Source organism: Zonotrichia leucophrys, chromosome Z (assembly GCF_028769735.1).
Source record: "Zonotrichia leucophrys gambelii isolate GWCS_2022_RI chromosome Z, RI_Zleu_2.0, whole genome shotgun sequence".
NCBI classification, from domain to species: Eukaryota; Metazoa; Chordata; class Aves; order Passeriformes; family Passerellidae; genus Zonotrichia; species Zonotrichia leucophrys.
The window spans coordinates 70,011,258-70,029,032 of record NC_088200.1 but is presented as its reverse complement, the minus strand read 5'-3'; the positions used below and the strand labels follow the sequence as shown (position 1 = coordinate 70,029,032).

The 17,775-nt window shown below is 41.5% G+C and overlaps 1 protein-coding gene across 1 annotated transcript; it reads left to right on the top strand.

The window, feature by feature from the left end:
* The first annotated feature begins 994 nt into the window (after window positions 1–994).
* Window positions 995–9,975, top strand: LOC135459810 (ketosamine-3-kinase-like). Its single transcript, XM_064736178.1, has 6 exons — window positions 995–1,319; window positions 4,498–4,649; window positions 6,008–6,099; window positions 6,531–6,613; window positions 7,019–7,141; window positions 7,836–9,975. The coding sequence occupies exons 1-6, from the start codon at window positions 1,179–1,181 to the stop codon at window positions 8,172–8,174; spliced, it is 930 nt and encodes a 309-aa protein (XP_064592248.1). The 5' UTR covers window positions 995–1,178; the 3' UTR covers window positions 8,175–9,975.
* Window positions 9,976–17,775: the final 7,800 nt, after the last annotated feature.

Below are 17,775 nucleotides of genomic sequence, written 5' to 3'. Positions count from 1 at the left end.
AGCTGATTTTTTTTTCCTGTTCTTTTTCTTTCTTTAAGGCTTTATCTAATAAATTTATCGGTAGATCCTGAAGATCCAGTTCCATTACTATGCAGCTGTGCAGATTTTAAGAAAAATATTGAAGGAGAATGCACTCAGGCACATGGGATAGTGGGGATGTCATGTGCAGGGCCACTAGCTGGACTTGATAGTCCTCGTGGGTCCCTTCCAACTATTTTGTAATTGGTGGAACAATTTTGGAATTGTTCAACAATTAAGAGACGAATAAAACTGAACATACGGGAGAATTGGTGTGAAAAAAGCCAATAATTTGTTTTTAAAATTTTAAAAGTTTAATAGTAATAAAATGGCTATAAAAATAGTAATAGAATTAGAGTAATAATAATTTGGACAAATTGAATTAGGACAATATGAGACAATAGAAACAAAGAGTTACAGACATCTGGGTACCTTTTTCTGGGCAGCATGAGCCTGAAAAAGGACCCATGTTAACAGAGGAGTAACCCTTAAAAACAATAACCTGTTGCATATTCATACAGCTCATCCATGATGCATGAATTCCATTCAAACATAGGATTCTGTCTGATCAGTGTCAACTTCTTCCTCTGAATCCTGACGGCGTCTTCATGGTTGAGTGAGGCGGAAATAAATTCTTTTCTTCTGATAATGGGGCAATAAATTCCCTTTCTCTGAAAGATTCAGGCGTCCTGTGGCTGCTACCTGGTGCGAGTGCCTCATTCCTTCCCTAAAAAAATATTCCACTAACAGAATTCTTATTTTAACTACAAAAATTACCTTTTAACTACCAGACTACATCATTAAAATGTTAATACAGCCCGACTAATCAATACATCAAAACACATAGAGCGAACATCTGCGTAGAGCCACATAATATGCACTTTTCACAATCGACATACGAGGAACGAGGGAATCTTTTGACGGTAGTGCTCGAGTGCCTCGGGCGCCTCAACCGGGCGCGTTAACGGCCACAACCGCCTCAGCAGCCGCCGCCGCAGCCGCCCTTCGCCCGCCTCGTCCCTCCCCTTCTCGGCCCGTCCCTTCCCTTCCCTTCCTTGCCCGCCCCTTCTCGACCCGTCCCTTCCCTCCCCTTCTCGGCCCGTCCCTCCCCTCCGTTGCCCGCCCGGTTCCGCCCCGTGCCTTCCCCGGCAGCCGCCGCCATGGAGGACGCGCTGAAGCGAGCGCTCGGCACGACGCTGCTGCGCCCCACCGGGCACACGGGGAGCGGCTGCATCAGCCAGGGCCGCAGCTACGACACGGACCAGGGCCGGCTGTTCGTGAAGACCAACTTCCAGTCGGAGGTGTGGCGGCGTAGGGATGGGGGGCTGCCGGGGGTGGGCAGGCAGCGTTCCAGGCCTGGGGCGGCAGCAGGAGCGGGGCAGGGCCCGTCCCTGGGCCGGCCCTGCTGAGGCCGCACCTCGAGGGCTGCGGCACCTCCGGGCCCTCACACGGGCAATGGAGGGGCTGCGGCGTGGCCGGGGCAGGGAACGGAGCTGGGAAGGGAATGGAGCCCCAGGAGAGGCTGAGGGAGCCGGGCAGGGGCTCAGCCTGGAGCAAAGGAGGCTCGGGGGGCCCTTGTGGCTCTGCACAGCTCCTGCCAGGAGGGCACAGCCGGGGGGTGTCACCGTGACATTCTCTGAAAAATCCCCTCACCAGGATCTTTTCTCCTGAGAAGCTGGGAAGCTTCAGCTTCTCCATGTTGTGCTTCTCTGGAATGTGATTTGGAGAATTGTTTATCCAGCATGTGAATTGTTTTTAAGTAATGGCCAATCACAGGCAGCTGTGTCACACTCTCTGAGTCTGTCACAGGTTTTTATTATTCATTCTTTTCTAGCTTTCTGATGTCTCCTTTCTCTTTCTTGAGTTTTAGTATACAATTTTCTTTTAACATAATATAACATCATTATATAATAAATCAGCCTTCTGAGAACGTGGAGTCAATTCTCATCCCTCACCTCGTCCTGGGGCCCTCACAACAGCACAGCCGGGGGTGCGGGCTGTGCTCCAGGGAGCAGGGACAGCAGCAGGGTTGGGAATGGCCTCGGGCTGGGACAGGGCAGGCTCAGGGTGGGCATCAGCCTTTGGACACTGCCAGGGATGCAGGGGCAGCCACAGCTGCTCTGGGCACCCTGTGCCAGGGCCTCACCACTCTCACAGTCAGGAATTTCTTCCTAATGTCTAACCTAAACCTATTCTCAGCAGGAATTTCTTCCTGGAAAAGGTTGTTAAGCATTGGAAGGGGCTGCCCAGGTAGGTCGTGTAGTCCCAGATCCTGCAGGTGCCCAAGGAACACCTGGACGAGGCACTTGGTGCTGTGCTGTGGGTGAGAAGGTGCAGGTGGGTCAAAGGTTGGACTGGATGGTCTGGGAGGTGTTTTCCAGCCTGACTGATTCAGGACAGTGTTGGGATATCAGTGTTGCTTGTCCAGGACAAGCAATTTGTTTGCTTGTAAATTTTGTTGGAGGTGTACCTTGGCATGCTGTTGTCACCTCCAAGGGTCACAGTGGTGTAACAGAGTCTGCAAGTGCTGTGACAGGGGCTAAGGCAACCCTGAATTGTCTGCTGAGGTGGTGTGTGCCTTCTATGGTTTTAACTAAAACTTTTAATTCCCTGCGCACAAGAAAGAGTAAGTGATGCTTTTCCATAATTGTTCAAGCTTTTCTGCTTTGTCCTTTCAATATCTGGAATGTGCTGTCAGAGGTGGATACCTGCATTTGGTAGAGGTAAATACAATACAACTTATTCCTTTAGGATCTTTTGCAGAAACAGAGTGGAATTACTTTAAAGATACTCCATACTTGTGTTTATCACATAAATAGCTTCAGTGGCAGAACAGGAGTCAAAACTTGTATTTGCCCTTCATAGCAAGCAAATGTGTTTGAAAGTATGCATGCAACTTTATCTATTCCAAATTTCTCAACAATTTCTGATCAAGCTGGGGAGCTGAATGGGGGTGGCAACATGGGATAACGCAGGAAGGTTATCCTGCGTCACAGGAGAGAGTTTGAATTGATGTAGCCCTTCCTTAGGGCTATACACCATTCTGTATTTAGCTGCACAATCCAACGAGCTACAAAATGAGGCTTTGGGGGGAAAAAAAGAGATCTGGATGGATTTTCTATTCAGCAATTTCATTTTGTGTGCTGCTGCCTGTGTGTGGATCCTGAGCGCTGATTGAAGCAAACTTTGTGGAAAAGCTTGTAAACGCTGTGCTGTGTGAGCAGCAGCTGCTGTGCATCAGCAATTCATGGCCCAGGGTGGTGCTTTGGACAGAGACAGAGCATTCCCTGATTTCCTGTGGATGCTGTTGGGGCCAAAGGATGGCCAGAGATGTCTCCCAGAGATGGTCAGAGGCGTGGAGCGCCGCGAGGAAAGGCTGGCAGGGCTGGGATTGCTGAGCCTGCAGAAGAGAGGGCTCTGTGGAGACACAGTGGCACCTTCCAGTGCCAGAGGGGAGCCCAGGGGAGAGATGGGGAGAGACTTTTTACAGGGAAACGGGAATGGCTTCAAGCTGACAGAGAGTAGGGTTAGGTCAGATATGAAGAAGGAATTCCTGACTCTGAGAGTGGTGAGATCCTGGCACAGGGTGTCCCTGGATCCCTGGCAGTATCCAAAGGCCAGGTTGGACAGGGGTTGAAGATAGTGGGAGGTGTGTCCATACCCAGGGCAGGGGATGGGACAGGGTAGTGGTTTTGGATGTCGTAAGGTCCTTTGCAGCACAGATCATTCTGTGATTGCCTCTTAATTGATGTCTGCTGCAAATTGTCCTGTGACTGTGTTGCATGGAACATTACTAAAGGGCTAGCATTCTCTTTGTATTTCATTCATTCTACTTCCCTGCTTTTGCTTTTGCCAGATATGTTAAATTTCCCACCTGCTCTTTCTGCAGTCCCTGCCTGATTCTTGCAGACAAACATTTTTTGATGTGATGAGTGTCCCTGGTCTCAGAGGAGGAACTGGGGAGAGTAGATGTTCCTTGCTGTGGGTAGCAGGTGCAGAAACTGGTCCCAAATTCAGAATATCTTCCAAGCAAATGCAGTTGGTAGTGGCTTGGGTTGTGCAAGTGTGATAAGGGGCATTTGGCTGCTGCAGCTGATTGCCACCCACGCCCTTCCCCTGTGAGGTGAAAGGAAAAAACACCATAGAAAAGCATTCTGGTGAACGCTGTGATGGGGCACAGCTGAAGGAGCTCATACTTTATGTCTAAGCAGTTTGCACTCCTTCAGTTCAAACAGACTTTCTAAATTATAGATAATTCTAGAACCTAAGCCATTTTCACTCACTTGTTTTATGAAGTGAAATCACTTATTTGTAAAACTACCGTCAGGTCTGATGGTGTGGTCCTGTCTGTATTTTGTGTGTGAATAAACATTTCCTCCAACGTTTCTATGCAAGTTTTACAAAATCAGTTGATTTTGTGGAAGTGCTTTGTGTGGCTGATGCTTGTAGACACTAATGCTTTTCCTTAATATCTGGCAGGCCAGAAGAATGTTTGAGGGAGAAAAGGCAAGCCTGGAAGCCATCCTGAAAACAAAGACAATAAAAGTGCCTCAACCCATGAAAATCTTTGACCTCACTGGGGGCATTACTGCGTTTGTGATGGAGCATTTGGACATGCGAAGCTTGAACAGGTAAAACAGCGTTGTCTTTGCCTCCTTTAACCGGAAATTTTGGCTCTTATGAAAGTTAATCACTTGTTTTCATTGGGGAACCTTGTTCAGTTTTTTTCTAAAGCAAGTCAAGAACAGTGCGGGAAATCACACAGCAGAGAGTTGTATAAAATACTTCATAATGCCTCACCTAGCAAATAGATCATACATCCCCAACTGAGTCTGGGTTTTGGTTAGTTTTGGGTTTGTTTGCTTAGGTAATTAGTGATTTTTACAGTAAGGTTTGTTTTCACAAAGAGGAAAATGACCCCCCTCGTGACCTGTTTTGTGTACTTGCCCTCCATATAAAAATCACTACTTTATTGCTTGGCATGATGCTGCAGGGGCACTTCCCCAGATCAATTAATCTTGATTTCAGTATTTTCAGCTCTTCATTTTGATAGTTACAAACTTTTGACCATTCCCTGTGACGAGCACGTCACACGATGAATTCATCTGTCTGATTCCATGAGGAGGTGATCATGGCCAATTTCTCACCTCTCTCAGAACTTCTGCTGCCAGTTTAAATCTTGTCCCTCATCCTGCTTGTTGGCAGAGTTTCTAATTCATGAACATCCCCCAGTGAGTCCCAAGAGAAAGGGCAGAGGTGTTGCTTGTTTTGGTGTCAAAAACGGTACCTTTGGCATGCAGATTCCCTGTGTTAACAGCAACAAATTGAAGAAATAACTGTGCCTTAAATGACAGTGCCTGGACAACAGGGGAAGTTGAGGAAGGTCAAAGGCATAAAAGGAACATAATTTTGTTAACATGGGAGGCAACTGGTTGTAATATCTGTTTGTAATTACTACAAGACTCTCCTGAACCATGTAGAGGATAAATTTTTATTAAAAATAGGTAATAAACTAGACTCCCATGACTCTGAGCATTTAGGCATGTTAGAGAAAAGCAGCTGGAAGCAGCAGTAGAAGGAAAAGGATCAGCATTTTGGTTCTGTTTCCCAAACACAGTTTACCAGAGTTAAAAAAATAAAAAGGCATAACATGTTGTGCATTTTTTCTTACACATATCTTACTGAGAGTCCTTTCAGAAGTGATGTCACACAGAATTAGAATTGGTAGTTTCTCATTGTTAGTAAATTTATGCTTTTCACTTTGAGTAGTGATGTCAGAAACAGCCAGGTAAGTACATTTCTTGCTGATATGCAGTGTTGATAAGCAGAGAAAGGTGTTAATAACTGGAATGCACTGAAAAAATATTTTGTTAATAGGTGTAGAACTGCTTTTATTTACTTGATAGATCTGTTTGAGTAACTCCTAGAATATCAAGCCCTGGTTCTGTTTGTGTGCCAGTGTTACTCACGTTACTTTTTTGTTTCTTAGACACTCAGGACTGCTTGGAACTCAGCTGGCTGATCTTCACCTTACTAACCAGAAACTTGGAGAGAAGCTGAAGAAAGAAGGGAGCATAGTTGGTACAGTACACAGCTGTTTGCAAATTTAAACCAGTTGATAATATTCTATAAAGCAGTTAAACTTCCTTTTGCTGCTTCAGGACAAGTTCATCTTCCCCTGAAAATAGCATGAGACTAGGTTTGGATGAAACAGACCCAGGCAGGGATTCTTTTTGCTTTTGTTTGCACTCTTTGGATCTGTGTAAGCAAAACACATACTCAGTTTTGGCCATAAAGAACCTCAAAATACAATTTTGAAGAGCAGAATATAGCTGCTTAACATCAAACTTTAAATTTAAAAAACAACCACATTATAACCTTAAAAAAAATTAAAGTGCATTTTTTTTTATTCTCAGGAGAAGCAGCATTTTGCTCTCATGTGGTTTTAAAGGTTCATTTGTGTTGCTCAGTATTATGTTACTGTTGCTGAATTTTTGTCTTTGGTTTGAAAGGTAAAGGTCAAGGGCAATCAGAACTCCAGTTTGTGGACCAGTTTGGCTTTCATACAGTTACCTGCTGTGGGTATCTTCCACAGGTAGGTTGTACTTTCTCAGACTGATAGAATTTTAAATTTATTTTGTTTTCCCTTCAGTGATACAGAAGGTCAAAGTTAGCATAATGGAAATAAATGAATTTTTGTGGAGCCATGAAAATAAAAAAAATGTGGTTCTGTCTGCTAAGGAAGGTTGTGTTTTGGACAGCACTTAAAAGTGCTTTGGACACTGATAGCTCTTCAATTTCCTGCACTTTAATCACTGAGAGAAAATTATTCCCCTAATTTAATGTTTCAAGATAACATTTGATTAAATGACGATAGCATTTACTATACTGGATGGTGCCAGCACAGAAACTGTGTGATCCTCAAAAGTGTTATTTGAAAAAGAAGCAAATGTGCCTTTTGTGTGGTGTGGAACTGACATCTGCAGTGCTCCTCCTTCAGGTTAACGACTGGCAGAGTGACTGGGTGACCTTCTTTGCTAGACAGAGGATCCAGCCCCAGATGGACATGATTGAAAAGAAATCAGGTGACAAAGAAGCAAGAGAGCTTTGGTCACAGCTTCAGGTAGGAGCAATTCCCTCAGTTCTCATTGTTGGGAGAGCTAGGTACACTCAAGTTTTATTTTCATAAACCAAAGTTCCTGTTTGTTGGTTTGCACCAGGTTCTGTTGGTAAGAGACTCCAGATTTTAGGGATCAAAATGCCCTTCTTCTAAGGTCTAATGGCATTTGCCACATCTCCCTGTGCTAACATTCCAAAGTGAACTCCATAGTGCCAGACAGCACTTTGCCTGACTGTTTGGGAAATAGTGGATGGAGTTCATATTCTCATTCCCTGTAACACACTCTTGATGAGAAATGTACATAAACAGCTCTGTCCTGCATGCTCTCTGTTCATTCAGTGTTTGCACCTGACTGAGGGAACAGCACTATTGGCTCTTTGGCTCCTACGTTTTGGAAATTTGGCGAGACATCCTTGAGCTTTTTAATTATGAAGTGTTGGTGGCTGTTGTTACTAACCCTGGTCGATATCTGAGTTTCGAGACTTGTATTTTCTTGCTGAAAAAGATTTAGGTGACCATTCTGCTGCTGCCTTTTATGAGCAATAAAATTCCTCTGGATGTACTCAGCATTTCTGCTGACCAGGTCCCGTGTATTTTAAATGCTGGGTTTTAGGACACTTCAAGTATGCAGATAAACCCCTACATTTTGAAGTGAATGATTGTGTAATTTACATGTCTTTCTTTTCTCCCCCTGCAGCTGAAGATACCCAGTTTTTTCACTGGTGTGGAAATCGTTCCTGCCCTCCTGCATGGGGATCTCTGGGGAGGAAACGTAGCTGAGGATGAATCTGGTCCAATTATCTTTGATCCAGCTTCTTTCTACGGCCATTCAGAGTACGAGCTTGCAATAGCTGGCATGTTTGGTGGCTTCAGCAGTTCTTTCTATTCTGCTTATCACAGTAAAATCCCCAGAGCTGCAGGGTTTGAGAAGCGCCTGAAGCTTTACCAGCTGTTCCACTACATGAACCACTGGAACCATTTTGGGACAGGCTACAGAGGCTCTTCATTAAACATTATGAGAAACCTTCTAAAGTAAATTGCTGCTCAAGCCAAATATTTCTTGTGTTGTTTGGAGAGCCCCATACTTGGTGGTGCAGCTGCAGGAGTAGTGATGTTAAAAACAACCTGTGAGACCCTTGACCTTGTTAAAGACCTAGAGCCAGTGTCTCCTGCTGAGTACCAAGTGTAAAATAGTCATCCCTTTTTAGGATAGCTGGGGATAACTCCACGAGGGAAAATAAGGAAGGAGTGAATTTGCACAGTGAATTAAGGTCTCAGTGTCCAGAATGCATGTGAGACTGTTCTACAATTTTAGATGCCTAAAAGTTGCTCACTGCATTTTGCTGTGTCTTCCTCCCTCTTTGAGCTCTTCATGTCCACTTGTGTGCATGAGAGCAACATTAACAACAGAACTTGAAAGTCCAGGAGATTTTTGTAACAGGAACTGTGAGAGGGGATTTGGACTTGCTATTAATTTTCACAGAATCAGAGTGAGTGAGAGGCTGGGGGGGGAATCACAGAATGCCATCTAGTCCAACCTTCCTGCCTAAGCAGATTAATTAGGATTGGGTCCAGAGGCTTTTAAAGAGGCCTCCAGAGTTCTGCTGAGTGATTCCATTGGATGCAGACTGTGGGTGCCTCCTGGAGTTGTTGTAGGCTGTTCTGAGCTTCAATATCCACAGCAATTCTGCTTCCACCAGAACTAGTTCTCTTCCTTTTTGGATCATGCTTTTGTCCAGAAGTGGGCATTCTGAGAGAACTTTCCAGGTAAGACACTTTGCACGTACACACCTTGTGGAGGTGTGTTCTCTAATGAAATAAAACCTGCACATGTATGACTAAAATCAGTCAAAATCCACCTAATAATGAAACAATGTCAGCTGGCACTTTGTGTTTACCACACCCACAAAGAAAACTATAAAAATATAACTTAAAAGGGGAAGGAGGTCAGGGGACGCTCCTGGGATGGCTCATAAGCTGTAACCCTCTGCTTCTCCACAGGAATGCCTATCAGTTAATTTTATTCCAAGGGGATACTACTGCTTGTGCTTTCTGATAACCAGGGTGTTTATCCACAATAGTTTATGAACCTTATTCTGGCACAAGGACCAGTAAAGCACAGCATTTGTGTCACGGGGACCACAAATGTGCCCAGTGCAAGGCTGCACTGTGTGTACACCTGTGCTGGTGAGAGTTCCAATGTAGACCTGGAGCGCTGCACTGTTCACAACATTCTGTGTAAAGGCCTCAGACACGCCAGGAAGGGGAAGGTGTAGACGCCTCTGGGCTCAGGACTTGTCTGGATAGCCTGGAAAGCAAGGGAATCTTCCTTTCCTAAACTCTGACCTGGCAGTTCCCAAGTGCAGGCTGTGGCTGTTGTGGTAAGAGACAAGAAACCAAAGGAAGGTGACATGTAACTCCCAGAGCAGCTCTTGACCCTGTCCGACGCCCTTGGAGATAGTTCCAGGTACTATCTCCAAGTAATACTGAATTTGTGCCCTTCTGACGTAGGCTGGTCGTGTGCTGCTGTGCAAGCCTGCCAGGGAGCTGAGAGAGATGCTTGACTCTAACATGCACATGCACCTTGAGTGTTGGGGAATGGCTTCTGTTAACTAAAACTGCTTTGCACTGGGTGTTGGCAGGTTACTGAGGGTTTTCTACATGCAGTTACTTTCCCAAAATCTCCAAACAAGTTTGGAGAATACTGGTATGTAGAGTTACTTTCCTTAATTCTACTACTTTTCTCACTGGCTATTTGACTTCTGCTGAAAAAAATCTGCTTGGTAAAATAGGTTTTACTTTTACCTTGTTGCCTGAATAAAAGGTTTCTCAGTTGATTGTTGTTGTCACTGTTTTCTGAATTAGAACCTTACGTCTTGGTTTATTCTTGGAGAGCTACTTGCTCTGACCTCTTTAAGATCCTTAGTTTGTTGGAGAAATTATGATCATCGGAGGTGTTTTCTGGGAATGTGCATGGTCATGAATTGGTTTGGAGCAGTGTGTGACTGAGGAAAATTTACTTGTTCATTACAGGGCAAGTCAAGATGTTAATTTTCTTAAAATACAGTTAACTCTTCATTTTAGCAGGGGAAAATGAATATGAGAGTGGATTTTCTGTCAGTTGTAGTTCTGAGGTAAACTTACTGATAAACAGCAACCCTTCAGGGATGACCTTTTAGACCTAATAGAACTGAATCCAGACATTTTTGTGGTTGAAGAAAAGTTGTGTTTATGCAAGTTATGCAGGTAGAAACAATTGTGTTTAGAGTTTTAATGTAAGGATATTATGCTGAATTTTTCAAAGCTGTTTTTTGCTGTCAGTAAGATCCAAAGAGGTGTAGAGAGGCAGAGAAGTGGAATGTGACAGGAATCTCTCCTGGATCCCTCGGCTCTGAGCCCCTCATACAAATGTTGCACTCCAGCGCTGGTTTTCCTCCTGCTTCCCGACTTCAGTACTCTTCCAAAATAGATCCGGTGATTAAAACTGCTGCTGGGATCTTCCAACAGAAGCCAGAGCAGGTGGGAATGTGACAAAAAGCTTTAGAGGGAAAGCGTTTTTCTGGTAACTAAGCCACACCACAATCACAACAACTTTATTATTTTTTCTTGGTAGATACTCATTTTTGATTTTATTTGAGGTTTGGTTTATTTGGGGGTTGGTTTTGTTCAACAACTAAACAGAAAAATGATAGAGGGTTTCTTTCATTATGCAGATGTAGATTTTGCTCTATTTCCTGTCATTATTTTGTCGCCAAACCACTTTATTCCTTTTCCCACATGCTCCACTGCAACCCAGGGTACGATTCTTTCCTTTCAGCAGCTGGAGCGCCATCTAACCAAGAATTTTATCTTTACAGAGACATTAGAAGAACAAATGTTACAGTATCTGGGTTACAATAATGTTTTAAAGGCTCAAAACTTTATACCTGAGAGTGCCAGTGCACTTTGCAAATACATCACATGGGTTGATCCTGTTTTTAAATTCAGGATCATCACAAAAATGAGTTTAAATTTTTTCCTTCTTTTCAAGACCAATCCTCTGCACAACACAGTAGGACTCATTTACAGTGAAATACTGTTAAAAATTACTGTCCTGATCTTCATCAGTACCACTGATACAATGTAAATTAGTCAACACTTGGTAGAAACACAAAACAATCTCCCAGCCAAAATCACAGGAAGGAGAATGAGGTTTATTGGTTTCCAGAAAAACACTTGGTTTGCTCTGAGGAGATTTCTCTTTTATTTAAAAGATGAATTAGCATAATCCATTCTATAAATTTCTATATAGTTCTTTGCATTCCTCATGTTCCACGGGGAACTGGCTACATCCAAGCATGGCTTAATGTTCTAATGTTTCCTCCTCGATGTTTGGTGTAAATATTTTCCTCCCCGTTTTGCAGTCACTGCCTCAAACTTTAGCTGCTTGGTTCGTTGTCACTTCAGTTTCACCAGCTCCTACAAGCAATAAATCAGAACCTTCTGAGGTGATTTAGCACTAAGGACAGCAGGCAGTGCTTTTTCAGGACCAACATGAACATTCCTGGCATTCCCCTTGACTGTAGAAATGATGGAAAACATTGTTTCCTTGTAAGAAAATAATAAAAAAGGGAAGATTCTCTGCTCTGGACGAGGTGTGCATGGAGTGCTGTGTTTGTCAGTGCTACACCCTCAGGACTCAGAGCACCTAGAGAGGTGTGGGGTTATCTGTGACCCTGTCTTTTGATACTCCAAATTCTAATAAACAGCATTTTAAACCCCACTTTCTAGTTCAAGTGTGTTTCCGACAGGGATGACAAAGGACCAGCAGCTCCGGGTACAAAACACACACCTTCCACAGAAATGTAAAAGCTCAAAATATGGTAGAACATTTCAGGTCCAGCAGCAATTTGGTTTCTGCCTATTTTTTTTTTAGCGCCTTGCTTTTTCTACACTTAAGATTACAAAAAATATGAGTGATTTTAAACAAAAACTTGAGTGTGGCTAATAGAGATGGGAAGTCATCTATTTCATCAGGGTGGAGTCACACCTTGTTGGAAACATGCTAGAAGAAATTTTGCAAGTGTTTGACATGTAATCTAATATAAATTCATCAAAATCTATTGCTCAACCAGCATACTTGGTGGAAAGACTCATTGCTTTTCCCACCATCTCAATTTAAACATGAGCAAATAGTAAGAAATTATACAGAGTAAGCAGATGTGCAATTTGGTATTTAATTTTTGACCACTCCGCTCTGAATTACATGAATGGATGTAAAGATCTGTACAAGTGCAGAAAGATCCTTTACTTCATTTGAAATAGCTAATTTTACAAAATTCATGATGCCTTCTTTTTCTGGCATAGTCTGCGAGTTATGACTGCACCTGTTTCCAGTACTGTCACTGTTTACAGCCACAAACCTGTGAGCATTTGTTTTTTGTGATTAATTTAATAATCTTTTATGTTTTAACATGTTTCCTCCACTGAGAGAAAGAAAACTGCATAAGATAAATGCTTGCAGCAGTATCAGCTCTAAGCAGCCCCCTGGCTCTTTCAGCAGTGCCATAATTGTGCATTTTTAGGTCTGTAATCATTTTCCCCTGTTACAAATAGCCTGTTGTACATAATTTTACTTCAGCTCTAACATTCAAAGGTTCATCAGTGGGCAGAAAGATAATTTTGCTCAGCCTAAAAGCATGTAAAAGCATGGAAGCATTGTACAAGGTAAATTAGTGAAGAACAAAGTTGTATATTTTACCTGAAAGCTCTGTTGCTGAGTGCTTTTATATTTCTTTTTGAACAGAAAATTAGGTACATAAATGCCATTGACATATTGTTGTGTATTTAAAATACCTTTAAAAAAAAAGGAATCCAGGTGAGAAAGGCCAAATGAAACCTTGACTGAAGCATCCACACTCAATGGATTTTCAGAGGATGTGGTAATTTACAGCTGGAGTTTGGTGTGAAAAAATCTACAAGGAAGTTACCACCCAAATAGTCAAACTAGTCAGAGAAGTGGCTCAACATGTATGTATTTATCTATAATCTTATTTTTTAATCTTTTTATGCTTGTAGGTCTGCAAAATGCTTCAACCTAAGACCAGTGTCCCACTCATATTTTGCAGTTAGAAAAATGATTAATAGTATTGAAAATGCCAGAAGTTAGTCAGTGATAGTTACCAGTGGAAAAAAAATATTTAGGAGACATCATCAAACACAGGCATGTGCTATTTGCAGCACGCTCACACTTTGAGCAGTTTGCAGCTCAAATGAGTATTTGTGTTTGACAGGTCTGCACTTGCTTTGCTGGGGCTTGGATTGTTTTTTGAACATTTAGAAAGCTTCATGTGCTCAAAACTGGACAAGCAAGAAGTTCCATGCCTAAACGAAGGGAAAACCATGCCAGGTGTGCTTTAATTAATCCATCTGCCACAAAATTACCCCAAAATACACAAGTACAGTGGAAACAGCTTTTATTCAGGCTCCACAAATCTCCATTATTTGCCGCACAGAAATTATGGAGGTTCTCTCCACTGCATTCCCTGCAGAGGAGGTAGCCTGCCAAGCCCTATTTTTAATTCATTTTAATCTTCAAACCTCTTCTTCCATTAAAAGTGCAGCTTCCTCTATGTTCAAATTAAATCAGAAGAGGGCAGCATTTCATTTATTTTGACAAATTTTTTGTGGGGACACTCAGAACATTCTCTCGTTAGCTTGCAGAGCGTGATATAATCAGTTTTACAAGTATTGAACACATTTTCCCTGTAGCTTACTGAAAATAATAACTTCACCACATCACCTCGAATTGAAAGAAAAGATAATATCCTGGAGGATTTTTACTGGGTTCTGGGGGAATTTCACAAGACCACTTTCTATCTGCACTTAAAATTGCCTGAAGTGGCATCATTTTATGCAACTGCATAGAAATATATCCCATTTACAAGCCTTCCATCTTTAGGGCTGTAAAATAGGTAGGGATAAGAGAGATAAGAGTTTAATTTGTAAAAGGTGTAGTGCTGTGCTTATTTTTTCCTCACTGTTGTTTCATCTTTATATCCCTTTATATATATATATGTGTGTGTGTGTGTGTGTATATACATATACATATATGTATATATATGTGTGTGTGTATATACATGTATATATGTATGTGTATATATATGTATATATATATGTATATAACTGAAAAGTTGCCTTTCAAGTCTCTCATTACTGATAATTTATCACATTTTCTGAAGGAATGTGCCTCTGGCAAAGAAAAATAAAGTAGGTACAAGAGCCTTGGAGTAACTGTTTCACACAGCAGGTTTAAATGGAAGGTGTAGGTGAGGTTTACCCCAAACCTGTTTTATGTCAGATTGGTTTGTAAAGGGTTTTGTGAAACTGACGTTTCATAGGGGAACTCGTTAGGCTAGCTCCAAAAGGAGGCATTTTGACTTGCTGAGGTGAAAGTATTGTTAATTAACTAAATAAAAGCACAAAGGAACGCTTGGGTTATAAAGAGATGCTAATTTTTTAATATAATGAAACTCTTTCAGTTGGGAGAAATAGTTTAATTGCTTCGTGAATGGGACAAAATGGCCAAGCTTTGGGAAGAGGTGTCACAAATGCTGAGAGATTAATCAGCATTTTACACTAAGATTACCAGGAAATCTTTCTGTCACTTAACAAATCATTTGGGAGCATTCATCTCTACAAGGATTTTCATTAAAGTACTGATTAACGAGATCTAGGGAAATTTCATGTTGAGTGTTCTGGCTTCTGGTGATGTTTTTAAGGGAAATTTAAATACTGAAGTACACAGTCCTGCCCCAGGGAGACAGGGAGGAGGTGATGCAGAGAGGAGGAGAGGCTGTGCTCTGGTAAGTTCTGAGGGCTGTTGTTTTTCTGCCCTGGTGGGTGGGGGTGAGGAGTTTAATTTTGTCATTAGATTTTCCTTTATCAAAAGAGCAGTTCTCCCCACTTGTTTGGGTTTTTTGTTTTTTTTTTCTTTTCCCCTTTGATTCTGCAGTTTCTGTGTTTGTAAACAGAAATAAGTCTAACCTCACCCACTTTTAATTTTGCCACTGTTGATTTCTTTCAGCATCTATGTCAGCCTAATTGTATCTGTGCTCTACAGAAAGCACACTCAGAGAAATCAGAGGAAACTCTCTCACCTCGAGCATCATGGCAAGAAACAAACAGACAGTGAGGTAGAGCTAAAAAGGGCACAAGGAGGTACAGAGATAATTAATTACTTCACTTCCAGAGGAGAGATTCACCTGATCAGATTGCTGACCCAGTATAGCCTGCAGTAGGTGAGTCCAAAAAAATAAAAATGTGGGATGCTTAACAACTCCTAAAAGATGCCCAGCTGTAATTTATGACAAGGTGTTTTGAAGCAAAAGAGCTGCAGAGAGATCTTTGTGGAGGTATATTCTGTATCTGTACATTGAAAATACTCTGCTTGGTGATCACTTTCGAAACACTGCAGCTGCTGTTGCATGCACAGGGTACCACACATTCAGATACGAAGGGTGTGCGTAAAGGTTTTGTGTCCAACAGTTATGCAATGGTAGTTTCTGAAAGAAAGAAACCAACACGGAAAAAAACCCCAAGAATTAGGAAGGGAAAAATTTATCTTGTTTCCAGAGAGTCCAAAGTGAGCAGCAACAAAGACAACACAAAACCCTCAATAAAAGAATTGCAGAAATGTGTGACCCTTGCCTAGAGCACATATTCCAGATGAGCTTTTTCTGATTTAATTTGAATTCTTTATCAATTTCTTTGTCTCAAATCAAGGCCAGTGTCTCTCACACCCCTTGCTGGGTGCTCCACAGCAAGAAAAATAATCTCCTAGATTATTAAAAATAATCTTCACAGCCTTAGGGCTAGTTAGCAGATGGAGTGAATCTCACTGTGTTTGAATCAAGGTGCCTGAATTCTGAGGTGTCATTTATTGATGATTAGAGTGCTCCTAATAAACTGAGACATGGGTTTATGAAATTCTTTCAAGGTACAGCATTTCAGAAACTGGAAGAAAAATAGGTGCTGGAGTCCCTAGGGCAAAGATTGTAAGATATAATCCTTACATAGAGAGGCATTACTGTAACTTCCCACTGACTTGAAGACACACAGGAACTGGAATGCTCATAAACAAAGACATTTTTACAGCCCCTTCTCTAACTGTAACAATAATACAAGATCAACAGTTTAAAAGTGCACTGGGATGTTAATTTTTCACTGATGTGTAGTGTAATAACTAAAATATTTCCCATATAAATACACATGTGTAAAATAAACAGATGGACTAACAGACCCCAGCAGCATATTCCTAATTTTTATACAAGAATGTATACACATGTACATTAAGCACATTAAAACGCTGTAAGGAGTATTTGGGGATGAAAAAAAAAAACAATTCTGTGGTCAGATGACTGTTTGTACTAAATGAATAAGCCAATTAAACTACTTCGTAAAAAAAAAGATTTTTTGCATAGTGTATTTTTTCTTACTAATAAACTTTATTTCAAAGAGGGATTGCAGCACTGGGTTTATTGTTTGGGTTTGACTAATGGTTAGTTTAAAGGGTCTAAGTTTGAACAAAATTCAGTAACTACTTAATACTGTCACCATTACAAGGCTGTTTAGCCTGATTTTCCAACAAACTTTAGCCATGGAAGAGAAATATTTGGCTCAGTTAAGCTGTAATGAATGTAGAGATGGAGAAAGAATAAGTACAAATACACTGGTGGCTTAACACTTAGCTAATTTTGCAGGCAGATAAACCTTGGGGTGAGGCTGAAAATCACTCGAGAAAATTTTGCCTTTTCTAAATTATTTTTTTCTGCTTTCTTACTCTTGCTTTCTGGTAGTAATTTTCAGTCATACTACCTGCTGTGTAAGCACACACCAGGTGTATGGGACTCCAGCTGGTAGCTCTTGTAATCACTGAAATAGAATTATCAGTACACAAATTTAGTTGCAGCAGTTCTTTTCTGCTTCATGCTTTCTTGAAAACACAGAATATGAAAAGAGGAAAATAAAAGTGCTAGATGTGCTTCCTGCAGCAGCAGAAAAGAAAGAAATTTTAGATTTTATTCCTTTTAACATTGAAATTAATCATCAGCTGATGAAGTGAGTCCTGTATGAGCATTACCTGTTTTGAGTGGTGTTTTGAGCCTCACAGGGAGGCAGCATTTGCTCTGTATCATTTCATATTTCACCTGCTCCTGATTCAGCTGCTACTGCTTTACTTTATATTTAAGACTACTCCCATAGTTAGAAAATACTCCATTACTCAGAAAAGCACTTTATGTGTGAGAGGTTCAGTTAGAAATGAGAAAATAATAGCAGGGTTTTTTTGAGGGATAACCCTGTGATGCCAATGAATGTAAACACAAATCCAGATGTTTTGGCAGGCCAATATGAAGAAAATCTTCTTGGTCTTCATTTACATTTTAAAGCAAATATTTTACTAGGAGAAAGTGAAGAATGTTGACATTCCACCACTTAGATCCTAGTCAAAGCTATTGGAATATGAATCCCAATAACAACACACCGCAACAAAAGCCACGTTCTCAATGCCAAAATGTCAACATTTGTTGCAGTTTTCTTCACATTAACATGCTATAAACACATCTGGCACATTTATTTCTCTTTTTCCCTCCAGTGTC

What these genes read in the sequence shown, in the direction of transcription:
- LOC135459810 (XM_064736178.1), top strand. Translation starts at nt 1,179, where the DNA reads ATGGAGGACGCGCTGAAGCGAGCGCTCGGCACGACGCTGCTGCGCCCC. An exon ending in AGACCAACTTCCAGTCGGAG is followed by an intron (nt 1,320 to 4,497) that starts GTGTGGCGGCGT and finishes AATATCTGGCAG; the next exon opens with GCCAGAAGAATGTTTGAGGG. An exon ending in GACATGCGAAGCTTGAACAG is followed by an intron (nt 4,650 to 6,007) that starts GTAAAACAGCGT and finishes TTTGTTTCTTAG; the next exon opens with ACACTCAGGACTGCTTGGAA.